At 32.1% G+C, this 27967-nt stretch overlaps 2 protein-coding genes across 2 annotated transcripts in view; both read left to right on the plus strand.

Annotated features, from left to right (window-relative positions):
• Positions 1 to 27967, plus strand: part of LOC140047600 (uncharacterized) — a 264382-nt gene that overhangs the window by 27969 nt on the left and 208446 nt on the right. The window contains exons 19-20 of the mRNA XM_072092637.1: positions 628 to 643; positions 1070 to 1104. Coding sequence (XP_071948738.1) covers positions 628 to 643; positions 1070 to 1103 — 50 coding nt within the window. The 3' untranslated portion in view covers position 1104. The remainder of the gene's footprint in view (positions 1 to 627; positions 644 to 1069; positions 1105 to 27967) is intronic.
• On the plus strand, positions 24965 to 27005 carry LOC140048046 (uncharacterized). Its single transcript, XM_072093058.1, has 4 exons — positions 24965 to 25076; positions 25660 to 25765; positions 26300 to 26715; positions 26864 to 27005. Exons 1-3 carry the CDS (start codon positions 25029 to 25031, stop codon positions 26686 to 26688), a joined length of 543 nt encoding a protein of 180 aa, XP_071949159.1. The 5' UTR covers positions 24965 to 25028; the 3' UTR covers positions 26689 to 26715; positions 26864 to 27005.

Here is a 27967-nt window from a genome sequence, read left to right on the forward strand (position 1 = left end):
TATCAGCTTAGATAATTAAACTTTCCAAAATGTTATCACAAATGTTCGTTTAAAGTTTATATGAATGTTTCTATGTAATAGTCAGCAGTTATCGTATAGCATATACTTAAAGACGTATTGTCCCCCAAAAACATGAAAAATGAAGATTAATTAAATCAGACTTTGAATAGGTTGTTATGTAGTTTTAAAAAAGTAAATCACTTCCGAAGAAAAAAAACGGAAAAAAATAATGTTTTCACTTATAAAATAACATGATAAATGGTTAAATTCAACCAAAAATCCATTGGCTGGCAGCCAATTTTACCATTTTTTGCTTTAACTTCCAGTTTTTTCAGGTAAATAATTTTTTTTTTCGATCCAATTTTTGCTCAAAGTCAATAACTATTAGTGACATTAAAATGGCATATTCAACAACAAAAATTTAAAAAAAATATTTTTCAGGGGGACAAATCAACAAACATCCAACCTATTTATTTTTTATTTAATCAAATTTATTTAATTTTAACATACTATTAAATGTTTTAGGTTTAACTGTGTTCATACTTTGTTAAGGGTTAGGGTGTTTAATTGTTTAATTATTTCTCACCATATCTATTACTTAATGAGCTTGCTTTGTTGTTATTTCAGGTATGCATCATGGCGGGTAAGTATTTTCCACATATGTACTGTTATTTGATCAAATTAAAATATAAGTTTGTTAATAAATTGGCAATTTCTGTGTGTGATTTACAGAATACATTAAACTTTTATTTTCATTTCATTTATTTTGCCATATAAAATGTATAAAAAAACAATTAAAAGAAAACAAAACCAATAAAAAAGAAAAAGATTACTCTCTGCCTCCCCACAAAGGCAGACAGGATTACCAAAAGCATAAGTAAACACTGTCTAGTGGCTCTCGTCAAGGTCAATACAGGGCTGGTGATAATCAACTAAAGCCTGTTTTCTAGTCTACGTTATTCAATTTCAACACGATTGTTTGAAAACAATCAAGTTGAAAGAAACAACAATTTTAATGTTAATACTTTATTAGAATTTTAATTATTTAATTGTACCTTGTTATTTCTAGTCAAAAAGAAAAGAGACGTTGCAAGTTGTTATAAGGTATAGTATTTAACTTAAAATTTAAATTTGTTTCTAAAGTCATGCATTGTTTTAGTATTTAACTTTAAATTTGAATTTGTTTCTAAAGTCATGCATTGTTTTAGTATTTAACTTTAAATTTGAATTTGTTTCTAAAGTCATGCATTGTTTTAGTATTTAACTTTAAATTTGAATTTGTTTCTAAAGTCATGCATTGTTTTAGTATTTAACTTTAAATTTGAATTTGTTTCTAAATTCATTGCATTGTTTTTCTATTCAAAGACTAATGTAGTTTCAAAATGTAAGAAATCATTTGTCTTTTTTCCTACAAAACCTATAAAATGCTTTTTGTTGTAGTCATTTGCAGTATTTTAAAACAACTTTAAATGAAAGCACTCAAGAATATTTCTAAAAAGATGAGGATTTATGAAACATTTTTCTCTTTTAGATTACTGGTTGGTAGTTACTGTATATATGATGGATTAACTGCTGTTGGTGGCTGCAGTATCTGGTGTGTACATAGTGACCAGGTCTCTTACTCAGTCAAAAAATGCAACAGATGAAAAACAGTACACTCTTCACCAATCTAACAGTAGATTTCATACATTTTAAAGGCATTGTATGGATAATATTGAAGATAGATGTGAAATTATAAAGATATGAAAGCATATGGAAGTTTTGACACAATGACAAATGAATAAAGATCTAGAGAGTTATTGCCATCAGAGTCAAAGTTACAATCCGCTACCACCACCCCTCTTTTTATAAAAAACCAAATAAACAAAAAAATTATTTTCCCCTCAAGAAATTCAGCCATGCTTGTCAGATGAAACGACAACATTGATTTAAGAATTTTTGTAAAATACAGCTTTCTTAAAAAAGAACTTTACAAATTTCAGTTTATTACCATTCCAAATTCTATTATTGATTTTATAAAAAGAATAAAAAAATAAAATTAGACTTTTTAGTTTGCCTCAAGGAAATTGTGTAATTGACCAAAAAAGGACCAAAGAAAAAAGAAATCATTAAATGAAATAAAGTAGGTAATGCAATGCCTGTATTATGTATTTAAATAATAACTCATGTTTGATATTTAGTTTTATTAAGCTTAACATCCTGTAGTAAACAGTTGTCAACATATAGAAGCTGTAACTCAGTTGTCAATTGTGCACTCAATGCTGTAGTAGACAGTTGTCAACATATTGAAGCTGTAACTCAGTTGTCAATTGTGTACACAATGCTGTAGTAGACAGTTGTCAACATATTGAAGCTGTAACTCAGTTGTCAATTGTGTACTCAATGCTGTAGTAGACAGTTGTCAACATATTGAAGCTGTAACTCAGTTGTCAATTGTGTACTCAATGCTGTAGTAGACAGTTGTCAACATATTGAAGCTGTAACTCAGTTGTCAATTGTCTACTCAATGCTGTAGTAGACAGTTGTCAACATATTGAAGCTGTAACTCAGTTGTCAATTGTGTACTCAATGCTGTAGTAGACAGTTGTCAACATATTGAAGCTGTAACTCAGTTGTCAATTGTGTACTCAATGCTGTAGTAGACAGTTGTCAACATATTGAAGCTGTAACTCAGTTGTCAATTCTACTCATTTATTTTGTCATTTCATATTGAAAACCAATTAATCTTATAAAAATAGTAAGCATGTCTGTCTGTCCATTTTCAAATAGTATTGTATGATTACAGTTTAGATATCTGTTACATAATTAGCATACACATTTTGATTGGTAGGATATGGGAACAAAAAGTGGGTTTTTTTTAATATTGATACAATATTTAGTTGGATGGAAAATTAGAGATGCCACTGCAGCTATAAACATGTTAAAGTAAAATAAAAATTTGATAAATGAAGAAAATTCAAATTAATAAGAGGACGCGATGGGGTATGAGGGAAGCAAATGGGTGTTTGATATAATGATACTGATGATAATAATGTTGCTATTTTTTTGTATTAATAATGCGGTAGTTATGATTAATGATGCTAAATTGTATTTTAAATCAAGAAATCCTGTAATAATTTAGACCCATGACAATCTAAGTGTATTGTAACCAAGACAACAACATTTTCCACACAATTTGTTGTGGATAAATCCAAAAGCTGTAGGAATCACTGTATTTATAGTACAGGGATTTTAACAACACAATTTGTTGTGGATAAATCCAAAAGCTGTAGGAATCACTGTATTTATAGTACAGGAATTTTAACAACACAATTTGTTGTGGATAAATCTAAAAGCTGTAGGAATCACTGTATTTATAGTACAGGGATTTTAACAACACAATTTGTTGTGGATAAATCTAAAAGCTGTAGGAATCCCTGTATTTATAGTACATGGATTTTAACAACACAATTTGTTGTGGATAAATCCAAAAGCTGTAGGAATCACTGTATTTATAGTACAGGGATTTTAACAACACAATTTGTTGTGGATAAATCTAAAAGCTGTAGGAATCCCTGTATTTATAGTACAGGGATTTTAACAACACAATTTGTTGTGAATAAATCCAAAAGCTGTAGGAATCACTGTATTTATAGTACAGGGATTTTAACAACACAATTTGTTGTGGATAAATCCAAAAGCTGTAGGAATCACTGTATTTATAGTACAGGGATTTTAACAACACAATTTGTTGTGGATAAATCTAAAAGCTGTAGGAATCATTGTATTTATAGAACAGGGATTTTAACAACACAATTTGTTGTGGATAAATCTAAAAGCTGTAGGAATCACTGTATTTATAGTACAGGGATTTTAACAACACAATTGTTGTGGATAAATCTAAAAGCTGTAGAAATCACTGTATTATAGTACAGGGATTTTAACAACACAATTTGTTGTGGATAAATCTAAAAGCTGTAGGAATCCCTGTATTTATAGTACAGGGATTTTAACAACACAATTTGTTGTGGATAAATCCAAAAGCTGTAGAAATCACTGTATTTATAGTACAGGGATTTTAACAACACAATTTGTTGTGGATAAATCCAAAAGCTGTAGGAATCACTGTATTTATAGTACAGGGATTTTAACAACACAATTTGTTGTGGATAAATCCAAAAGCTGTAGGAATCACTGTATTTATAGTACAGGGATTTTAACAACACAATTTGTTGTGGATAAATCTAAAAGCTGTAGGAATCCCTGTATTTATAGTACAGGGATTTTAACAACACAATTTGTTGTGGATAAATCTAAAAGCTGTAGGAATCCCTGTATTTATAGTACAGGGATTTTAACAACACAATTTGTTGTGAATAAATCCAAAAGCTGTAGGAATCACTGTATTTATAGTACAGGGATTTTAACAACACAATTTGTTGTGGATAAATCTAAAAGCTGTAGGAATCACTGTATTTATAGTACAGGGATTTTAACAACACAATTTGTTGTGGATAAATCTAAAAGCTGTAGGAATCACTGTATTTATAGTACAGGGATTTTAACAACACAATTTGTTGTGGATAAATCTAAAAGCTGTAGGAATCACTGTATTTATAGTACAGGAATTTTTACAAAAAATGACCAAATTGATAATGATGTTATTATATTAGTGATGTGCAATTGTCAGTCTGTGTTAACTGTCACCCTTTTTAATTCATATTTTGCAATATCAATGTTGTCATCCTTCATGCTGCTTTTTGGTTTGGCCTACTGATTAATAGACCTACTGTAAATATATAATAAGTCAATTAACATTACTATTTTGTTCTCTCTTGGTTAAAGTTTGGCCTACTGTACTTAATAGGCCTATAATAAATATAATAAGTCAATTAACATTACTATTTTGTTCTCTCTTGGTTAAAGTTTGGCCTACTGTACTTAATAGGCCTATAATAAATATAATAAGTCAATTAACATTACTATTTTGTTCTCTCTTAGTTAAAGTGTGACCTACTGTACTTAATAGGCCTAACAATAAATATAATAAGTCAATTCACATTAATATTTTGTTCTCTCTTGTTTAAAGTTTGGCCTACTGTACTAAATAGGCCTAACAATAAATATAATAAGTCAATTAACATTACTATTTTGTTCTCTCTTGGTTAAAGTTTGGCCTACTGTACTTAATAGGCCTATAATAAATATAATAAGTCAATTAACATTAATATTTTGTTCTCTCTTAGTTAAAGTTTGGCCTACTGTACTAAATAGGCCTAACAATAAATATAATAAGTCAATTAACATTACTATTTTGTTCTCTCTTGGTTAAAGTTTGGCCTACTGTACTTAATAGGCCTATAATAAATATAATAAGTCAATTAACATTACTATTTTGTTCTCTTTTAGTTAAAGTGTGACCTACTGTACTTAATAGGCCTAACAATAAATATAATAAGTCAATTCACATTAATATTTTGTTCTCTCTTAGTTAAAGTGTGACCTACTGTACTTAATAGGCCTAACAATAAATATAATAAGTCAATTCACATTAATATTTTGTTCTCTCTTGTTTAAAGTTTGGCCTACTGTACTAAATAGGCCTAACAATAAATATAATAAGTCAATTAACATTACTATTTTGTTCTCTCTTGGTTAAAGTTTGGCCTACTGTACTTAATAGGCCTATAATAAATATAATAAGTCAATTAACATTAATATTTTGTTCTCTCTTAGTTAAAGTTTGGCCTACTGTACTAAATAGGCCTAACAATAAATATAATAAGTCAATTAACATTACTATTTTGTTCTCTCTTAGTTAAAGTTTGGCCTACTGTACTAAATAGGCCTATAATAAATATAATAAGTCAATTCACATTAATATTTTGTTCTCTCTTGGTTAAAGTTTGGCCTACTGTACTAAATAGGCCTATAATAAATATAATAAGTCAATTCATATTAATATTTTGTTCTCTCTTAGTTAAAGTTTGGCCTACTGTACTTAATAGGCCTAACAATAAATATAATAAGTCAATTCACATTAATATTTTGTTCTCTCTTATTTAAAGTTTGACCTACTGTACTAAATAGGCCTATAATAAATATAATAAGTCAATTCATATTAATATTTTGTTCTCTCTTAGTTAAAGTTTGGCCTACTGTACTTAATAGGCCTAACAATAAATATAATAAGTCAATTAACATTACTATTTTGTTCTCTCTTAGTTAAAGTTTGACCTACTGTACTTAATAGGCCTACAATAAATATAATAAGTCAATTAACATTACTATTTTGTTCTCTCTTAGTTAAAGTTTGGCCTACTGTACTTAATAGGCCTAACAATAAATATAATAAGTCAATTAACATTACTATTTTGTTCTCTCTTAGTTAAAGTTTGGCCTACTGTACTTAATAGGCCTACAATAAATATAATAAGTCAATTCACATTAATATTTTGTTCTCTCTTAGTTAAAGTGTGGCCTACTGTACTAGGCCTAACAATAAATAGAATAAGTCAATTAACATTAATATTTTGTTCTTTCTTTTCTAAGTTTGTAAAATTACAAAAACAAAACATGACAAACACATATGTGTTTGTTCTGTTTTTTTGTTGTAATTTTGAACATATTTACATTAATTATAAATAACTAACATGTGCATATTATGCAAATGAGACCAGGTAAACGGAAGTACAGAACGGTGTTTAAATATAATGAATTGAATAAATTGTACATTTTTTTGTACAGAACTGAATTATATTTTTTATATGAATGAATTTTCTAATACCTATTTGTTGAAAACGAAATGTTTTATATTTTGATATTTTTCACTTTTAATTCAATTTTGTAAATTAAAACTCAATTAAGTATTTATGCTGCTGTGTTTTAATGTTTATATTCATATTTTTATAATAAATACTAATGAATGAAAAGCTTTTTTTTGTTTGTAAGGATTGTGTGTTTGTTTGGAAGGGGGAGATTTTAACATCGAGGTGATCATTATACTGTATCAAAATGTACGTGCTTTGCTATTCATCGTATATTATACAAAATATTCCACCAATCCAGAGAGTAATAAAGTTCTTCGATAATTACACATATAATGTTACGTAGAAAAATAGTGGTTGCGCCCTCTATAAAAAATAAAAGTTTATTCACCCACCAACAAACCACTCACAACATGTCGAAGAATGTCAAACACAAGAAGTAAGTTTTTGTTTCATAATATTATCATATACCATATCATATACGGTATACGGTATATACTGTATCCTAGGCCTGCCTACTTAGTACTATATTATATCAGCCTAGATAGGCCTAGCTAGGCTAGTTCTAAGTAGCTGGGGCAGGCCCTACCTCTAGCTATCAAAAAAGGCTTTTTAGTGGGCCTAGGGTAGATGTACCAGACCTCGGCAGGTTACAGGGAAATTCGTTATTTACGTGTATTTTTTAAAAGCATCACAAAATATTTTTTGGTAAAGTTTTTAGTATTTATATAAGTAGTAAATACAGTGTGAATTATCAAATAAATATTTATAATTAACAAACAATAATAAAAAATGTGTTTTTTATTTATTTACCAAACCTCGGCATGTGTCTGCCAATCCTCGGCATACGCTGCCCAAGCAAGCCCTGGAATTACGCGCGAGCGATTGCGCAATCGATCGTCGATGAAATAGCAGGCCTAGCTAGGCTAGGCCTAGCAATGGCCAGATGTGAAATAAATGAGTCAAAAAACAGCAATATTAAATTTATTTTACCAACAATTATATTTTGAATAAAATTTAATAAACCACATTGCAAATAATTTAATTTAATTAGTTATTTCCGTTAGGTGCCGAAGTCTGGCACATATCATTAATTATCAACCAAACATCTTAACACCCCTCATAAACCCTATATTTTTTCATTGGTTTGAAAATGGAATATTCTGGAATGTTGCTACACTACAGTAGGAGCCTATTTCAATCCCAGACGTGTCCCTCGTGTGTAATTTTTCATGCCCTGGAACTTTAAATGGAACAGTCAGGTGTTAGCTCATTGGTCTATTTTGCTGAAATGTCACTTCCGGTTTTCAGGTTTCAGTTTTTATGGCTACTGGCAGACATGTTTCGCTGGTGTCTATAAACGATCGGTGGTTTATATTTACCCCCTATAAATAAAGTATATTATACGTTAAGATAAACAAAAAATATCAATTATTTAATTAATTATAACTAATATAAATACAACCTGCCGAGGTTTGGCACATTGCCGAGGTCTGGTACATCTACCCTAGGCTAGAGTAGAAAGCTGAGGGAGTCTCCACAACATGTCGTTAGAGAACATATCAACTGCATTGTGATTGGTCCTAAGACGAACATAACACATGGATGGATGAAGCTGTTTTAAAGTGGGATTCTGGGTTTAAAATTGCTTTTAAATATCGTTTTTTATTAAATAAAAAGTATTATAACTAGGCCTAGGCCCCGGGGGGGTCACTCTTAAATATTTCCATACGGAGGGAGGTGCCGCATTTACGGGTATATTTTCGAGGGCCTGGTAGCACAAATATTGGGAGTTGGTAGCACAAGTGTGGGAAATGACAGGGTGAAATTAGTAGTTTAAGTCCCTGGTCGCCCACCCGTGTCAAAATTTCACGATTTATCGCCAAATTTTGCAGGAATTTTAGCTTACTGGATGCTATAAGCCCGGCTATATAAGCCCATCGCGGGGCCCATCGCTAAATACCTTTTAATAGAGTTTTCCCCGAGAGTTTTCGCATCATCAGTATAACACGAAACATAGCTGGCCTAGGACAAAATCATTCAACTGTGACCACTCTTGATCATCGGTGGTGTGCACCACCGCAAACGCGTCAAAATTTGCCATGAACGGTGGAGGTCTCTTTGGCCATGCGCAGATCATGCTGGGAACCAGTACAAATATTGCGCCATCTTTGGCGTGGCCTTGATTTTGGTAAATGGTAGTTTAAGTCCGTAGCATTTTTCAGTAAAACAGGTAGCGCAAGTGCCTCATGTCTTGAAGTGGCTGCGGCACCCCCTTGTTTGGTTTATATACAAGTAACCCCCCTCCCCCCCCCCCCCGGGGCCTAGGCCTATACTTACTTACTACAGTATATACAAACTAAACTAAACACTACAGTATATACATACATACAACCAGAATTAAAACATGTTAAACTACAATACAACTAAACTAAATACTACAGTACAATCAAAATCAAAACATATTAAAAACTACAGTACAATCGGAATTAAAACATCTTAAATACTACAAACAATACAATTAATTAAATTTAAAATATGTTAAACTACAAAACAACTAAACTAAATATCACAATCGGACGAGCATAATTGAAGATTTATTGACATAATTATATGTTTTTTGTTTGTTTTACTGATCACCTGATACATTTACATTAAATGTTAAGTGTAAATAAATGAAACGAATGTAGATACAGAAACAAAATCATAATGGTAACAGATTCATTGACGTAATTATATGTTTATTTGTTTTACTATAATATCTCTATGGTTTTACTGATTACCTGATACATTTACATTTAATGTTAAATGTAAATAAATGAAACGAATATAGATACCGTAGTTAAACAAAATGGTAACAGATTCATTGACGTAATTATGTGTTTAATTGTTTTTTACTGATTACCGGATACAGTTAATGTTAAATGTAAATCTTTTTATAATGGTATAGTCCATACAAGTCGAGGTGGCCGAAAACGGCACCTGATCCTATTGTTTTAATGGCAGGGCTTTCTTAAGAAGGGCCTAGACCTAGACTTTTTTATTTAGCCAAGCTAGGCCTAGCCTACACAGACAGCCAATACGGCGCTAGGCCAACGCCCATAATACTAGTAACTAGGCCTAGCCTACTAGTTAGGAATAGTAATAAGACGATCAGAGAAACTTAAACCAATAGACGATTTTCGTGCTACGGAAGCCATCTTGCAGAATTAAGATAATAAATGTTTGCTGATGTCTTTAATATGACTGTCTATAGCCCCTGGACCAGTCCAGATCAAATGTGAGATAACAAATTAGGCCTATTATAAGAGATCTGTGGAGCCCAAAAGTCTTTAGTATGACTTTGAAGCCCCCAAAACGTTTTTTTCTTGGCTTTCACTCAATCACCATACTACTGTTATTGAGATTAAATAGTAAAGTTCATTAATAATGGATACAAAAGAAACATATTGTGGTTTTGGTTTACAAGTTGAAATAATTAATTAGGCCAGACAAAATATATTGTTAAGTTACCACTCTTCCCTGATCTTTTTAGCCTCTTCTCTTTTTCTTTTCTGAGTGACAACAAAATAACTAACAATTACGATAAATCATTACATTTTATTTTACCAACAGGAACAATTTTATTGCATTAAATAGTTTCTTAAAGTTGAAAATATATAGTGATTCATTTGTTCGTGTTTGAAGGAATTAGTATCACTTTATTTCAAGATGGTAGCATAAAACAATGTTGATGACCTATTAAAGCATAGTACTTTAGTAAAAGAAAAAAAAACGTCCTTGATGCTTAACAAGTATTATATTTTTTGACCTTATAAACAGGTATTCTAAAATGTGAAACCTCAATAATATATAGAGTATGATTTAAACACTAGCATTCGTTTCCTTTCTTTTTGAATAATTGAAGTTGTAAATGTTTTAACTTCCTGTTTTTGCAGTTAAATATTTTGCAAGATTGTTTGAGGAAGTCAGTATTGTATTTGGTGAATATTCATTTATTTATGGTCAAACACAGTAAAATATTGTACATGGTTTGAAATTAATTTTGTTAAAAAAAAAATAAAAAAATCAGTTAAAAAGGTTAAAATTTGGTAAATACAGATAAAGCACTCATAAATTCAGATAAAATACAGTACATCATTTAAAATACAAAATACAAGTAAGATTGGTGTGTGTAAGGGAATAGCATAAAATGACTACTGTTTCCATGTTTCATTGAATTGCCTCATTGCAGTAGGGAGAAACGAGTTTCTCATCCTGTTGGTTTTCCATCTTGGGTACACTAAACGCCTTGACAATTGCTAAAAAATCACTCACCTGAACTGCATGAGCGCGCAGTAAGCTCTCTATTTGTTAGAGAAAGAAGACAGGGTTTTTAGTCAAAATAACGATTTAGATTTATCTGCCAATTGTGATATCGATGTTTCACAAATAAGTAGTATATTATGCTATTGAAATTAGTAAATTTTAGGTCATAATTTATTATTTCAAGCCCAGCTAGGCCTTCCTCTAGTAAGCCAGCCTTCAATTGGGCGAAAACATGCAGCCTGTCCACCAGGCTACGAACGAGATAGGCTAGTTTGTCTAGCCTAGGCCTAATATCGTCAAATGGTCATGATTAGAATGTCAAATGTCCACAAAATGATACTATTTATTTAGTATTCTTTCAAATAAATACAACTTGTAATGCAAACTTATGAACCAGAAAAAAAATGTTGTATTTTGTTTGTAATTAGTTTCTGATTTCCTACATATTTAAATAACTGTACAGGAAGTAATATATAGAACATTACATTATTGCTTCAGGTGCTGAAGGGTTAAGGGGGTGATTTATTATTTTATTATTTTATTAGCTGCCTTCACTATCAATGTATATGTCATCTACTATAGTGTAATTAATTGTATAAACAGCCCCTTTAATTTAATGATATATTCAGCTTTCATCATATATGCCATTTTCATCTATTCATTTTCATCTATTCATCATTGATAGAAATTTCTTTGATGCAATTTTCATCATAACCAATAAATTGCGTAAGCCAAAATATGTTCTGCTTGATGTTAATGAATAGTTTTCAGTTATGACATCGAAGAGAGCTTAGTTGTACAATCTTCTTGGTAAATTCAAGCTAATTTACTACTGATGTTTATACTATGCTGGTTTTGCATAAAATTGCATATAAGAAGCTGCATCATTTTAATCGTCCCTAGATAATTTTACTAATTTATCTAAATAAATGATATTAAAGCTTGTTAATATTTTATTTATTATACCATAGTAAAAATTATTTTCACAGCATAGGTTTATAGTATTACTGTATGTTGACCAGGTTTATATAAGATGTTCTATCCACAAATTTTAGAGAATGGCAGGCACTAAATCAACAGAAAAAAAAATAACATTGATAAAAAAAAAGGATTCTTGACAATCACAACAGGTTCAATGCAGATCACTTAACCTTAAAGAAGGCAAGACTGATTGAGGAAGTAATGTAATTCACAAAATAAAGAAATAGGGTGTTGGCCCTTGGTATAACAATAAGCATCTTATAATAGGCAGCTTCTATGATTGGACTGTGCAATTTTGAATGTAATGTTATTTTATCATGTATGTTTCTTTAGATTCAGTGTGTAAATGTGAGTTGTAATAGTATAGTTATTTATTTCATTTTATAATACTGTATTTTTACTTGTTGTAATTGTACAATGATCGTTTAGTATCAAACAGTATTTATACAAATAATTAAAGACACCGATCCCTACGTTTTTTAGATCTATTTTAAGATCACAAACTATATTTAATGTAAAAATAATACTATATGGTCCTATTGCGATAACTTTTTTCGTCTTTAAATGGTTAAAAATGTGAAAAATTAGTCGATTCTAATAATTATAGCGGCCCGCTATAAATGCCAAAATGCATTGCGCGTGGATTGATATTTCTGTTTTTCTTCTGTAATTCACCCACTTTTCGATCGATCGTGCCAAAACAAATGGAAGACTCCTAACTTTTCAGCGAAAATACCGGGTTTTCCCCAATTTGTATCAACGGAGTCTGGCAAAAATAGAAAGACAATTAATGCAGCAACTATACAACGTCAGGCTAGGTATATAGCTAGCGTACGATGTTTGTACTTTACCGATGTTTACCAGCTAGGCCTACAAAACTAAGCCTAGCTAGGCTAGGCCTAAAGACCGTCCACGAGAGGTCAGTCGCCGCGAGCTACTTAGGTAGTGCATTGTTTCTCACTTTTTATCATAATTTACCATAAAACGTACATTTAAGACAAGGAATGACCTGGTTTAATGTTTTTAAAGTAATATATGTATTATTTTTACAAAACCTCACAAATTGTAGGGAAGGTGTCTTTAATGTTTTATATTCTAATGGTACAAACAATGGCATCTAGTGTTAATAAGTCAACAAATGACCAAACAATCCTATAGGCCTAGCTAGTAATAGCAATTAGCCTAGCAAGGTAGAAAGGCAGCAATTCTATTACAAAATTTTGACAAGCAACTGAAACTTATCTACTAATTCTAAAAACTAACTAAAGGATTGACTAATTCTGGTTTTTTTTTCCAAGATTTCATGTCTTGTAGAGATTAAAGATTAAGAGATTAATTAATCAAAATCATAAAAACAATCTCTAAAGCTATAAATTGAATTGCTTTTTTTGTCTAATTTAATACATGTATCTCAAACCTGCCAACTTTTTCAGTGGCCAATGCGTGAGACATTAAATTAAATTGTATATAGCGCCCTCTATGTTATAATAACTTGAAAAACGCCCTGAGCTGTATGTTAAATTTTTCGCCGAATTGAGTTTGCCTTTCCTGTACTACTGTACCTCAACCATAAAATACAAATAAACATAGGCTTTAATAGGCCGGTCATTCTAATTACCAAAAACAACCGAAAACAACCAAAACAACTGAAAACAGCCATAAACAACCGAAAACAAAATAAAATAATCTAAATACCGAAAACAAATTTGTATATACATTTTTAATGTCGCCCTCTACTGATGGTTGTTTCTAGAGTTAAGACCATGACAGAGAGAAGGTTAAGACCGCGTGCGCAAAAGCCAAGGAAGACCCTACGAAATGGTAGTGTGCACAAAATACAACTAAAAATCGTACAATCAATCAATGATAACATCGCATTTACTTACATACAGAATCTATGAACATATTTTAATTTTAGTCATTTCGATTTTTAATCCAGAAACCAACGCATTTACTCCTCACAATAATTGTGAATCACGTTAATCCATAGTATAGAAAGTAAATTGACTATGGTTAATCATGATCAATTTAATTATAGATTTTCAAAGATAATAATACAAAAATGATATTTTAAGAATATTGATAACATTAGGGACTATAAAGTATACTTAAAACCAGCTCACGATTAAGGATTCAATAAAATCTATTCAGTAAAATTACCGTAGTCGAGTAAATAACGTTTTTATCCTTAATCACTTCAGTATAGTGACGAAAATGCAAAGTTAGGTAAAATCATGCTTTGTTTTTGAAAATCTAAAGACTAAAAACGAAATGTGTTAGATTTTGGAAGTAAATGTAGTCTACGGTGTATATCATTGAATTTGTACGATTTTTTGGAGTTGTATTTTGTGCACACTACCATTTCGTAGGATCTTCCTTGGCTTTTGCGCGTGTGGTTTTCTCTCTGTACGGTCTTAGCTTTAGAAACACTCATCAATAGAGAGCGACATTAAAAAAAATATTAATTTTTTATTTTGTTTATTGGTTTGTTTTCGATTGTTTACGGTTGTTTGTGGTTGTTTTCGGTTATTTTCGGTTGTTTTCGGTAATTAGACTGACCCGCTTAGGCTATTTTATGCTCAAATTAAATGAAGTGTAGTCCTGGACTATTTTCCCTTCAAAATAGGCAACATTTTTCAGCATCAATACAATTTTCAGCATCAATACAATTTTCAGCATCAATACAATTTTCACCATCAATACAATTTTCACCATCAATACAATTTTCACCATCAATACAATTTTCACCATCAATACAATTTTCACCATCAATACAATTTTCACCATCAGTACAATTTTCACCATCAGTACAATTTTCACCATCAATACAATTTTCACCATCAATACAATTTTCACCATCAATACAATTTTCACCATCAATACAATTTTCACCATCAATACAATTTTCATTATCAATACAATTTTCACCATCAATACAATTTTCACCATCAATACGATTTTCACCATCAGTACAATTTTCACCATTAATACAATTTTCACCATCAATACGATTTTCACCATCAGTACAATTTTCATTATCTGTGCCATTTTATTGATGCAATTTTCATCATGATGATGATTAGGTTTAAAAAAGGTGGTAAAAAATCCTTTTTTTGAACCAGAGGCTTCCATTGGTACACCATAGAGACAAAGAATCTAATATTAAATAACCAGGCCATTTTCTTGGGTGTTTATCTTGTTAAGTTTTAATAAATTGCAGTTGATAAAGAGGTTGTTAACAATAACTAGATATGAATATCAATCAATATGTTACTACAAAATAGAAAAAAAAATCATTAGAAGAATGATTTAAAAATAAATCACAATTGACAATTTAATAATTATCATTGTCAAATTGACCTTATAATATACTAGCAATTTTACCCGCCCCAGGGCGGGTTTCAAACTTAGTTTAAAGCCTTCTCAGTACATAACACCCGACTCCAGTATCTCCCTATACTCACCAACCCCCAACCCTCTTCAATAACTCTTTTTTTTTTTAAATAAATTCTTCCCCCAACAAATTCAATTCAACTTTAGCTTCATAGCTATGATATGCCTATGGTTTAAGTACGTTGTAAACTGTGTAAATGAATAGGTGTCATATTGGCTGATAATTAAAATATCTAATTTTGGTATTGTGTCCCCCCAGCCTTCTTTCTCCTTTAGCCATCCCAGCCACAATTAACTAACTTTAACTCTACCCCAGGACAGTTCAAATGTAGTAACTTTTCCTAGTACAATTCCAATCATTATACTTCATTACGCCAGTATTTCGGCTCCCCCTCCTCCCTCCTCCCCTCCTCCTTCCCAACACACCCCAGATACTGGGTGATGTGTTTAGACGGTTCCAGTACTAATAATGTTAGCCATCACTCCAACCCATAATCCCTCAGTGGCAGTTTTCAAATGTAGTTTAAAATGTTCCCAGTACAGTTTCAGTCATGGTGATAGGCCTACATCCCCACCCCAAACTCTCAGCCCCTTTCCAGTGATAATTAAAATACTTTAACAATTTCCTACCACAATTCTGGTCAATTTTATAGCCTACCACCCCTACCCTAAGCAAAATCCTCACTATCCCCTGAACCCCAACTCTCACATCCTATCTCCCCACCCCCTCTCCCACTAAATCCCCAGACCTTTTGAAATGTAGTTTAAAACCTTCCCGGTACAATTGCGATCATTTTGATACCCCTGCATATGTATGGTTACATGCAGAAACAGAAATTTGTATAATGAACAAACATCGAAAGTATTTTCACATTTAATTTTTCCTTTTCTCTTCATGTCAAGCAATTTCTGTTATTTTCTTCATCACGTCTGTCTAATGAGTGAGTTCTCTCCTTTCAATTAGTTTAGTATGTCAACTTCAGATATTTGGGTAGTCTACAGGTAGGTTCTAGAATGTGTTTTGACATAATTTTAGTAAAAAGATAAATATATTGCCACATATGGTGTTTCATACATATGCTAATTTATCGATTATCGAAAAAAAACACAGTGGTCTCCAAAAAAAATTGAAACGCTATCCGGTGGACTAACATAAAAAAGAGAATATTAACTACAGACTTGGGGCAAGTCGTCTAATATTTGGGCAACTAATCTTTGTTATATGGATGATTTTACCAATGTACAGAAACAATTTTATTGCATTAAATATTTTTTCTTTAGTTTAAAATGTATGTCAGTATAGTGATTCATTTGTTCATGTTTGAAAGAGTTGGTGTCAGTTTATTTCAAAATGTTAGCATAACTCAATGTCGATGACCTATTACAATATAGTACACCCTTCCTCCCCTGAAATTGACACTTAACAAGTATATATAACTTTACTTATTTAATTTAACTTTACAATCAATTGTGTTAATAATTAATGCATTTTAAGTTAAAGGCTAAAACTTGAATAGAGAAAGCTGATTTGTTTTGGTCTTTTTTGTCATAATTGTTAAAGTTATATTATTATATTATGAGAGTGACAAATAAAGTATTTACACAAATATATATATTTTGGCATTATGTGTACAATATAAATATAAAAAAAGATATTTTAAGTTTAAACACTCAAGTCGCTAGCATTACAAAGAATATATAATTTCTTTTTAAAGAATTGTAGGCAATTTAAAAAAATGTCCTAAATAGGATAGTTTTTGCAGTTTAATAAGCATGACAGATTTGCTCCTGTATACTGAAATCCATTAAAGATATATTGTCACCTGGAAAATATATATATATTTTTCTTGAATATGCAATTTTAATTTCATAATAGTTATTCACTTTGACCAAAAATTGGAGCGAAAATAAAATTTTTTACCTGAAAATAATGCAAAAAATAGTCAAATTATCAGACAATGGGTTGAAACTGCAGAATTCCCTATTCAAAGTTTGATTTTATTAATCTTCATTTTTCATGTTTTTGGGGGACAATATATCCAGTACCCTGTGGACCCCTGTTGAATAAATTTGAACCTGGTGAACTTAAGAACAACAATAATTAATGTTTAAATTTAAGCAACAACAAAATAAAGCTTAATGACTGATGATTGACAGTTTGGATTTATTTGTCATTGTCATGATAATAAAACAATTTAAAATAAAAAAGTAAACAAAATGTTTTTATTGTACATGTGGATTGTTATTTTTTGTTTAATTTTGCATAAAGCATGCACACTACTCCCAGATAGTGTATCTTAGTTTCATTATGCAAATTACGATTTTGTAGGTTTAGATATTCATAATTAGGTGATACATTTTATATAAGGGCACACTCCATACTAATGGGGAATTTAGGTGTAAGTTTTTATTATTCATATGGATTGTTAATTAGGTGATACATTTGATATAAGTGCACTCTCCATACTAATGGGGAATTTAGGTGTAAGTTTTTATTTGTTCATATGGATTGTTAATTAGGTGATACATTTTATATAAGGGCACTCTCCATACTAATGAGGAATTTAGGTGTAAGTTTTTATTGTTCATATGGATTGTTAATTAGGTGATACATTTTATATAAGGGCACTCTCCATACTAATGGGGAATTTAGGTGTAAGTTTTTATTGTTCATAAGGAGTGTTAATTAGGTGATACATTTGATATAAGTGCACTCTCCATACTAATGGGGAATTTAGGTGTAAGTTTTAATTGTTCATATGGATTGTTAATTAGGTGATACATTTTATATAAGGGCACTCTCCATACTAATGAGGAATTTAGGTGTAAGTTTTTATTGTTCATATGGATTGTTAATTAGGTGATACATTTTATATAAGGGCACACTCCATACTAATGAGGAATTTAGGTGTAAGTTTTTATTGTTCATAAGGAGTGTTAATTAGGTGATACATTTTATATAAGGGCACTCTCCATACTAATGGGGAATTTAGGTGTAAGTTTTAATTGTTCATATGGATTGTTAATTAGGTGATACATTTTATATAAGGGCACTCTCCATACTAATGAGGAATTTAGGTGTAAGTTTTTATTGTTCATATGGATTGTTAATTAGGTGATACATTTTATATAAGGGCACACTCCATACTAATGAGGAATTTAGGTGTAAGTTTTTATTGTTCATAAGGAGTGTTAATTAGGTGATACATTTTATATAAGGGCACTCTCCATACTAATGGGGAATTTAGGTGTAAGTTTTAATTGTTCATAAGGAGTGTTAATTAGGTGATACATTTTATATAAGGGCACTCTCCATACTAATGGGGAATTTAGGTGTAAGTTTTTATTGTTCATATGGATTGTTAATTAGGTGATACATTTTATATAAAGGCACACTCCATACTAATGGGGAATTTAGGTGCAAGTTTTTATTGTTCATATGGATTGTTAATTAGGTGATACATTTTATATAAGGGCACACTCCATACTAATGGGGAATTTAGGTGTAAGTTTTTATTGTTCATATGGATTGTTAATTAGGTGATACATTTTATATAAGGGCACTCTCCATACTAATGGGGAATTTAGGTGTAAGTTTTTATTGTTCATATGGATTGTTAATTAGGTGATACATTTTATATAAGGGCACACTCCATACTAATGGGGAATTTAGGTGTAAGTTTTTATTGTTCATAAGGAGTGTTAATTAGGTGATACATTTTATATAAGGGCACACTCCATACTAATGGGGAATTTAGGTGTAAGTTTTTATTGTTCATATGGATTGTTAATTAGGTGATACATTTTATATAAGGACACACTCCATACTAATGGGGAATTTAGGTGTAAGTTTTTATTGTTCATATGGATTGTTAATTAGGTGATACATTTTATATAAGGGCACACTCCATACTAATGGGGAATTTAGGTGTAAGTTTTTATTGTTCATAAGGAGTGTTAATTAGGTGATACATTTTATATAAGGGCACACTCCATACTAATGGGGAATTTAGGTGTAAGTTTTTATTGTTCATATGGATTGTTAATTAGGTGATACATTTTATATAAGGGCACTCTCCATACTAATGGGGAATTTAGGTGCAAGTTTCATTTTGATTGGTTCAGAAATGGTAATGGTAACATGCATAGTGAACAGGCTTGTTGTGGTTTTTGTTTATTATATATATAATTTAAATTTATATAAATTATTTAATAATTAAGTTAATATAAATATCAGGATAAGGATAAAACTGGTCAACAATTGTGGACAAATATTTCACTGTCACCTATCACCATCCTCAGACAGTGTGTCTTGCTTTTGTGTGTACACTCTTTTATTGACTTAACCAACTTGACTGTTAACATGTTCTTTACAAAAGGTTCTTTGTTAATATAAGTATGCAAGACCATGGATTAAAGAATAGAAGGATATGCATCGATGTGAGATCAAGGGTTCCTTGACTCTCGCCGACAGACCGCGGACCGCCCACAATGTTACAGTTTAATTAACCGCATGGTAACAACGAAACGGTCGCGTGCCTAATACTGTATATTGTTTACTGCACATGTGCAACGACATTTAACCTTGTTGGCTACGCTTCTTTCGCACGTTCTTTGTTGCACTGTATGTATTCATACATATTTGAACAGTATAATCAGTGGCGTAACGGCTATGTGCGCTCACTGGCTAAACCGAAGCTTGGGGCCCATGAGCAGTGCCCAGAGGAACAGGCATAAAATATGTCGAAAATGCTAAAAACGTCCGAGGCCTCGATCTTTGAAACTTGGAGGGCCACTTAGGTTTCCTAAACAAGTGGCTTCAGGCTTCTGCCTCACGCCACTGAGTATAATGTTTATTGAAAACAGTTATTAAATTACATTGTATGTTATTGTGAAGACCCTAGTGTACAGCCTGTAGGCCTACTTCATCAATATACCAGATAAAAACAATACTATATTGTTATTGGCTTAGAATTGTAGATGCTATAATTGTAATTAGTATAGGCTTCTGCCGCGATTGATCTACGCTAATGTTTTTATGACATTAAAGTAGCATTTTATGACCTGTAGTAGCCCTACATCTGAGACAATAACTATTTATTTGTTGTCTCAGCCTACATACATGTAAAATTACAAAATCAGCAAGGATACTAGGCTTAGGCCTTCTAGGCTTACTAGTAAACCATATGATTTGCAGACATTGATACGGCCTAGTGTAGTAGATACGTGTAATCATGATCTATATACTCACCGTTGTCTTACTTCTTGTGTGAATAATAATAGGTACTTCGTTTGTTCGTGATTAAGTTTGCCCTGCGTGTACTTTTCAAAACGACCACTAGGTAACGAATCGCAACTATACATAGCCAGCCAATCCCGGATCAGGGATCGCTGTTTTCATTCAATTAGACCCTGTGATTGGATGTGATGTGGATGACATAACCACTAGCCAATCACCAGGCACTACAATTTAAATATAATCACATCGATAATTAAGGAGATTTATGAAGAAACAACTGCTTAGCCATATATTAAAAACACGATTGTTGTATGGGTGAACACCGGCCACGCTAACAACATACATGGTCAAGTGCATAATTTAATATTCTATAGATTAACGCAATTTTTAATGACAGAAGATGGCAGGCAAATAATGATAATTCAAATATAAAAATTGCATATTTTATTAATATTACCAACTACTTAAAATTACCAGTCGTAAGAAAGTGAACTTTTCGTAGTCCGATTGTGATGAAACTAAAACAGAATTATTCAGCAACATATTTTTGTTGTCAATTAATCATCGACGCAGACATGTCAATAGAACATTCAGACTGCGCATACGATTTCTACATGGTTACGTTTTGGTCTAAAAAAATGTAACAGTTGATTCGCAGCGTTTTAGAGAGGGCCGCGGTTAGAGACACGGAGTTCAATTTGAGCGTGTTTGTTTGATTGGCAGCAGTGCTTTAGTATAGGCAAGCGCGTTGTAAAATCGTTTGATGTCACCGTCGATGCATATCCTTCTATTCTTTAATCCATGGCAAGACTGACACACAGAAAGCTGTAAACAGGGTGTTGGCACTTAGCATAACAATAAACACCTTTGACGATGGACCAGGGAATGGAGGAATATTCAGACATGTACCCACAAGGGTAATTTATTGTTACCAATACCTGCAACTCTTTATGAATTTATTGTTAGTGACTGTGAGTTATATTATTCTTGTTTTCATTTCATTACAGTAATTTGACGTTTTAAGCTCTTTGTCATCTGAAAGTTACAAATAAACAGTACAGTAATAAACAAACGCAAGACACTTGAATTTTGCTTTACTTTATCTAATCCAGCAGAAGTATTTAGTTTGAGAACATAGATTACAATTTTTTTGTGATAAACTTATAGTAACCTCTGTCTACACTATAAAACTATTTTGACAAAAAGGTCAGGTCAATTCATACAGGTCATCTTCAGGCAGTAACACCAGCATACAGGTCATCTTCATTCAGTAACGCCAGCAAACAGGTCATCTTCATTCAGTAACACCAGCATACAGGTCATCTCCATAATATGTCTTTGGCAACTTTTAAATCTTCACTATAGAAAACATATTTGTATTAACCTTTTTGCCTTCACAATTGTAAATAGTTTTATATCTCTTTTCTTTCTTTTTGATTTTGTTTTTAATTTTAATACAATGTTTACTGAACCACTTTACAAATCAGTACATTTGTATTGAAAGTGTATTTCAGTTTAAAGAAAGAACAAATAAATAAATAAATAATCTTCATGCAGAAACACCAGCATTATGGAACGCCATCACTGCCTCCGGCAGCAAACGTTAATTCTATTCGGCTCTTTTAGCATTACGTTCGGCTCTTTTAGCATTCGGCGCATTTCTATTCGGCCCATTTACCATTACGTTCGGCTCTTTTAGCATTCGGCGCATTTCTATTCGGCCCATTTACCATTACGTTCGGCTCTTTTAGCATTCGGCGCATTTCTATTCGGCCCATTTACCATTACGTTCGGCTCTTTTAGCATTCGGCGCATTTCTATTCGGCTCATTTAACATTATGTTCGGCTCTTTCAGCATTCGGCGCATTTCTATTCGGCCCATTTACCATTACGTTCGGCTCTTTTTTATTCGGCCCTTTTTTATTCGGCGCAATTAAATTCTAACCTTTGACATGGGGTCAAATGGAAGAAAATCAACGGCTGGAAATGAGTCTATGAAAAGTTTACAATTCATCATCATGGCGCCAACCATGGCCATGGTAGCCAATCGATTAAAGATGTGTTGAATAACCTAAATTTAAGTCATCTTTTAACAAATTTTGAGAGAGAAAGGGTAAATGATTATTATTATTAATAAATGTTAGTCTGACACTAGGTCTAAGCTAGGCCTAGGCTAGGGTAGTAACAAAGTGCTAGGCAGCGAGGCACGCGAGGCAGGGAAGGCATGCGAGGCAAGTCAGAAATTTATGCGAGGCATCGTTTTACCATCATCAAAAAATGCAAGGCATCATTTTATCATTTCTCAAAATTGCAAGGCAGGAAATCACCGAAATTAAAGTAGCCTAGGCCTAGGCCCGCTAGGCTAGTTTCCTTTTGCACCTGCCTTGTATTTTAACCAACTTTATCCTGAATACCACAGCTTAGAATTAGTAGGCCTACTTTAATGAAGAAAAATCACATAAATATAACAATAAATCCATTAAATTGGTGATTTTACAGACGTTGTTTTTCTCGCATTTCGCACACTCAATGTTCAATATTTTGGTTTCTATGGAACGCCAAAAGAGCAAAATTAATTAGAGGGCTAAAAACTCCATTTATATTTAACGCATTATTTGGTGAAAATCAAGTACAATAATTTCAATAGATTTTGTCACTGTCAGTAAGGAAAAATGTTACTGTTGATAATGTACACGGTTTCGTTAACTTTTTAAAGAATAAAATAGAAAAATTCATCATAATATCCTTAGTAGGATGTCCTAGGTCTAGACTAGGTAGTGATGTTGATTTAGGATCGATTATTATTCTTTGAAAACAGAACAGTATCAGCAGTAACATATTATAGCATTTTTATTGACAAATTAACAAATATACTGAAATAAAACGTGTTTTTCACCAATAAATGCATGAGAAATTGACGCATTCCACTGAGTTTTAGTCCTCTATTATCGTTGCTCTTTTGGTGCTCCATAGAAACAAAAATATTGAACATTGAATAAGTGAAATTCGCGAACAGTGTGCGAGAAACACGCCTGTAAAATCATTAATTTAAGGATTTATTTGTTACTTTTTATGTGATTCTTTCATTAAAGTACTCATGAGGTATACTTCTAAGGTGTGGTATTCACACGATAAAGTTAGTTATCAAATTTGGAGTAAAAATACAAGCGAAGGAAACTAGCGCCAGGTTTATTAGTACGTACATGGACAACAATAAATAAAAATCGTTCGTAATATACCTAGCTTACTAAAACAGGAATAGTGTATCATTATTAAATATTACACCAATTATTATTATATCAAAATTGATTAAATTATTTTCTACATAGGCCTCTTATCTAGGTTAGGGCTAAGCATATTAGCTAAAGTTTAATTTTAGGCCTAGTATTACAATTGTCGGACGTAAGTCTTTTTTCACACGCGCTCCAGAATTCTGTCGCAATTTTTTTCTTTGCGGCATGTTATTGGATCGCCATATCAGTTACCTTTTATTCACCGCCAGTTATTGAACTTGTCCTGGCAATCGCTGTTCACCTTATTTGCGAGAGAGGTACACGTGTTGTTCCTAGAGAATGGAAGGTCAAAAATGTCTTTGGCACGCCGCTCAGAGAGAAGTCTGTGCGTTGCTGCTGAAACCACGTGCTATAGGAGGGGAATGCATCACAATAATCCTCTGAGCTGAGGGCTGAATCATTCCGCTACCTGCTAAATAGTAAAGAGGGATTTTCCATCTCTCGGGTCTACCGGATCTAGGCGCAGGGGTGTGACAAAATATTATTTTCACTCTGCTATGTTCGAGAGACATGTGAGTGAACACGCTCGAAATGCCAACAAACATTGCAGTCAGTTGATGAGTGTGTCGCTATAACAATTATTGTTAAAGTTGAAGACTGTCGTTCAGATTTTTGAACCGTAGTTTGGGCACTTTTGTAAAAGTAAAATTTGACACGATATGACTTGAATGAAAAAACAATCGTTACATAAAAATAAACAACATGATGAGTGTATACACGAATCTATTTAGATACGCTTGTATCGATTGATTATTAGGCCTATAATATAGCATAATAGCACGTTAAGATATGCCTCGCACCTTTTTGAAATTGTAAACTATATGCCTCGCATGCCTCGCACTTTTGGAAATGATAAAATGATGCCTCGCACAAATATTTGGCATGCCTCGCTGCCTCGCACTTTGTCAACACTCCCTAGGCTAGATCTGTAATAATTGTATGGGTAGGTAGAAGGCCTAAACTTAAAGTGAAATATCCTGATAACCCACGTCACACAGTAGTAACACACACAAAACAGTAGATACACGTGATACAGAAAAACTATGAGGATATGCAATCTAAACAGTCATGGCCATTTTATGGATATTGACCCTAGCTAGACTTGTTAGTTTGAAAGTAAGCCTAATAATAATTACTATAATAATAACTATAGTTAATACTTAGTAGGCAGCCCTAGTTTCTATAGGTCCAGGCTAGGCCTAAGGCTAGGCCTAGGGCCTAGTACTAACCAGGGCCATAAGTACTAACAGTCATAGAAAAGAGGCCTACCTAGGCTAGGCATATATTTTTTACTAGGCCTAGCCTATGCCCTATACTAGGCCTAGCCTATTAATTAATAATTATTAATTACTGTATATTGATTTGGCTTATTTATTTTATTTATAAAAAAAAACTTTCTAAATTTTAATGTATTGTTCACCCTGAAAAAAAATAATTCTTAATAATCTTACTTTTTGTTTAATAAATATGCAATTTTTTGTAATGTCACATAATTGATAGGCCTAGTTATCCACTATATAATAAAACTATATAAAATTAAGTTTAAAAAAAAGAGATATAATTAAGAAATAAGTGAATAATAATCTTTATATTTTTAATCTTTAATAAGTAGGAACAAAATAGGCCAATTCAAAGCCAAGTATTTTTGCATCAAGGTTGTTATAGTGTGTACAATTTCAGACTCTTATTATCATTTCAGATTGCAAGTGATGAAGTTGGTGCTTTGACGGACGCACAGCTAACAAGTCTGGGGGTTGCAACCCTCGGAGACCGTCAGCGTCTACGAGCCAACTGTAGACAGACAGGTATAAGTCCTATAATTGCAATCTCTATGTATTTAACCCCCTTTTTACCCCTTTTTCTTGACACCATGGCTATCCACACAATAAGTCGTAAATGGAATTCCCTAAAAGCGTCCCTCCCTCCAAATGGTGAATGGTCAAGAAAGAAGATGGAGCGTTATAAACAAAAAAAGAAAAAATTTAGGCATCGTTGGGTTTCGAACCTGGGACCATGAACACTAAAGGAGCATAATCTACCGTTCAGCCATCCAATTGGCTTACGATGGAGCTATGTCATAACCGATTATTCTTTATCAAACTTCTATTGATGTATTCTGCCTTATTTACTTGTGAACATATTCTTTTGATCTTGTTCATTTTAAAACTTATTTTGATGACCATCGACACATGTTATCCTTCATGACCTTTGTTTTCATGTGTTTTTTTGTATTAATTTAGCAATTTACAGTATGAATTTTGTGTGTGTGTGTAAAGATCAATTTTGTATTATTGGCTTCAAATACTGTTATCTATTTATCTATTTATGTTTTTTAATAGGATCCATTTTGTCCAGATTTTTGCCAGTAGGCAAAACTAAGCCATATGCAAAAAAACAACAAAAACAAAAAATATCATCATGGACAAGGAAGGTGGTTTGCCTGGCTGAGCCAGATACAGATGCAACACCTAAAGCATGTAGAAAGCAGATGCTGGCAGAGGCCGGACTTGGGGGAAAAAATGTTACCGTGCCTGATATAAATGCAACCCCGGAAGAATTCGAAACAGTTTTATTCGCCAGCTTCCCCAAGCTGAAAAATGCAGGGGGATTTGAAATCATGCTCTGCTTTGGGAATGAGAGAAAACTTTTACCTCTGAAGGGAAGTTATACCCCTTTAAACATCAGAGATAAGTTAGGGCAAGGCCGAATTTACTTACGGCCAATTTAAAATGCCTTAAGTATGGAAGCAGAGTCTGTAAGTAAAATAGCTTAATAGTTTTTATTCATACTGAGATATTATGGATAGTATATCATTCAATTGTTTTATTGTTTTAGCTTCAATTGCTACATTTACAGATTGTGATAAATTATTTTTATTCATTTTAAATTTGTATTGTTTTTAGAACATTGAAGAAAACTCAGGATTGGTTCAAAAATACATCTGTAGTCGTCTGAATACTGTACGAACACTAACACACAGTATAGCAGCAATTTCAGAACACTTGAAGCCTTCACAAATAAGGCTTTCCAATACTTCTTTTTTGATGACATATGTATTAGCTTTCCCTTTATTTAACAAACTTGAATTTGTACATTCATCTTTTATTGCTGTTACTGTAGCCACATCATACACACCAACAAGCTGAAAATCTGTGACACTCAGAAGTTCTACTACATCAGTAGTGATCTATATTAAATAAGAAATAATAAATATTTATTCAATACATTCTTTATGATTTTTTTCATCATACTGTTATTTGTTAAACATATACTTTAATTATAGTTAAATATGGTCAGTTTTGGCTTTCAAAACCTGTCCGGCCAGACCTTTTTTAACCGCCAAAACTAGTCCGGCCTGGATAAAATCGGTCTGGGCAGTAGGACTGTTTTTGACCGCCAAATATGGTCCGGTATTACAAAATTAGTCATAATATATACTGTATATCATTCATTCAAAAAAGGTATTATATTGAAAACTACAGGGTTTCATTTGTGATTTTAATATTATAAATTAAGCCTGTTTTTTAATTATCATTATTAATAATGAGTACTATTGTTAGGCTTTTTGTGTACAATAATCCACTTTGTTCTTTTGTTTTAACATCCTCATTTTCATGATGTTAAAAACAATTTAATTCATTACTGATTTATGGTTAATCAATCAATAAATCAGTTCAATCATTATAAAACACTTATACCAATATTGATTTGGCCTAGGAAGAAGGGACTCAATCATAAAATAAAATCTAGCTGGCAATTATATCAGCGTCTCATACGTTGACATGAGTGTGTGGCAGGCTGAAATCTGACTGAACATGTACCTAAGTCATGTTTTTAGAATAAAATTATACACTTAACACGCTGCGTTGCGTATCGTTCTCACGAATAGGCTCAACACAGGCGTATAACTATAGCAGTGCATACTGCGTAGGGCATATCTGATTGGTCAATTGCAGCCGCCATCTTGGCACTTCTTGAACTGCGATAACATTGCAGTTTGCCATCTA

This window comes from Antedon mediterranea, chromosome 4 (assembly GCF_964355755.1).
Source record: "Antedon mediterranea chromosome 4, ecAntMedi1.1, whole genome shotgun sequence".
Taxonomy (NCBI): domain Eukaryota; kingdom Metazoa; phylum Echinodermata; class Crinoidea; order Comatulida; family Antedonidae; genus Antedon; species Antedon mediterranea.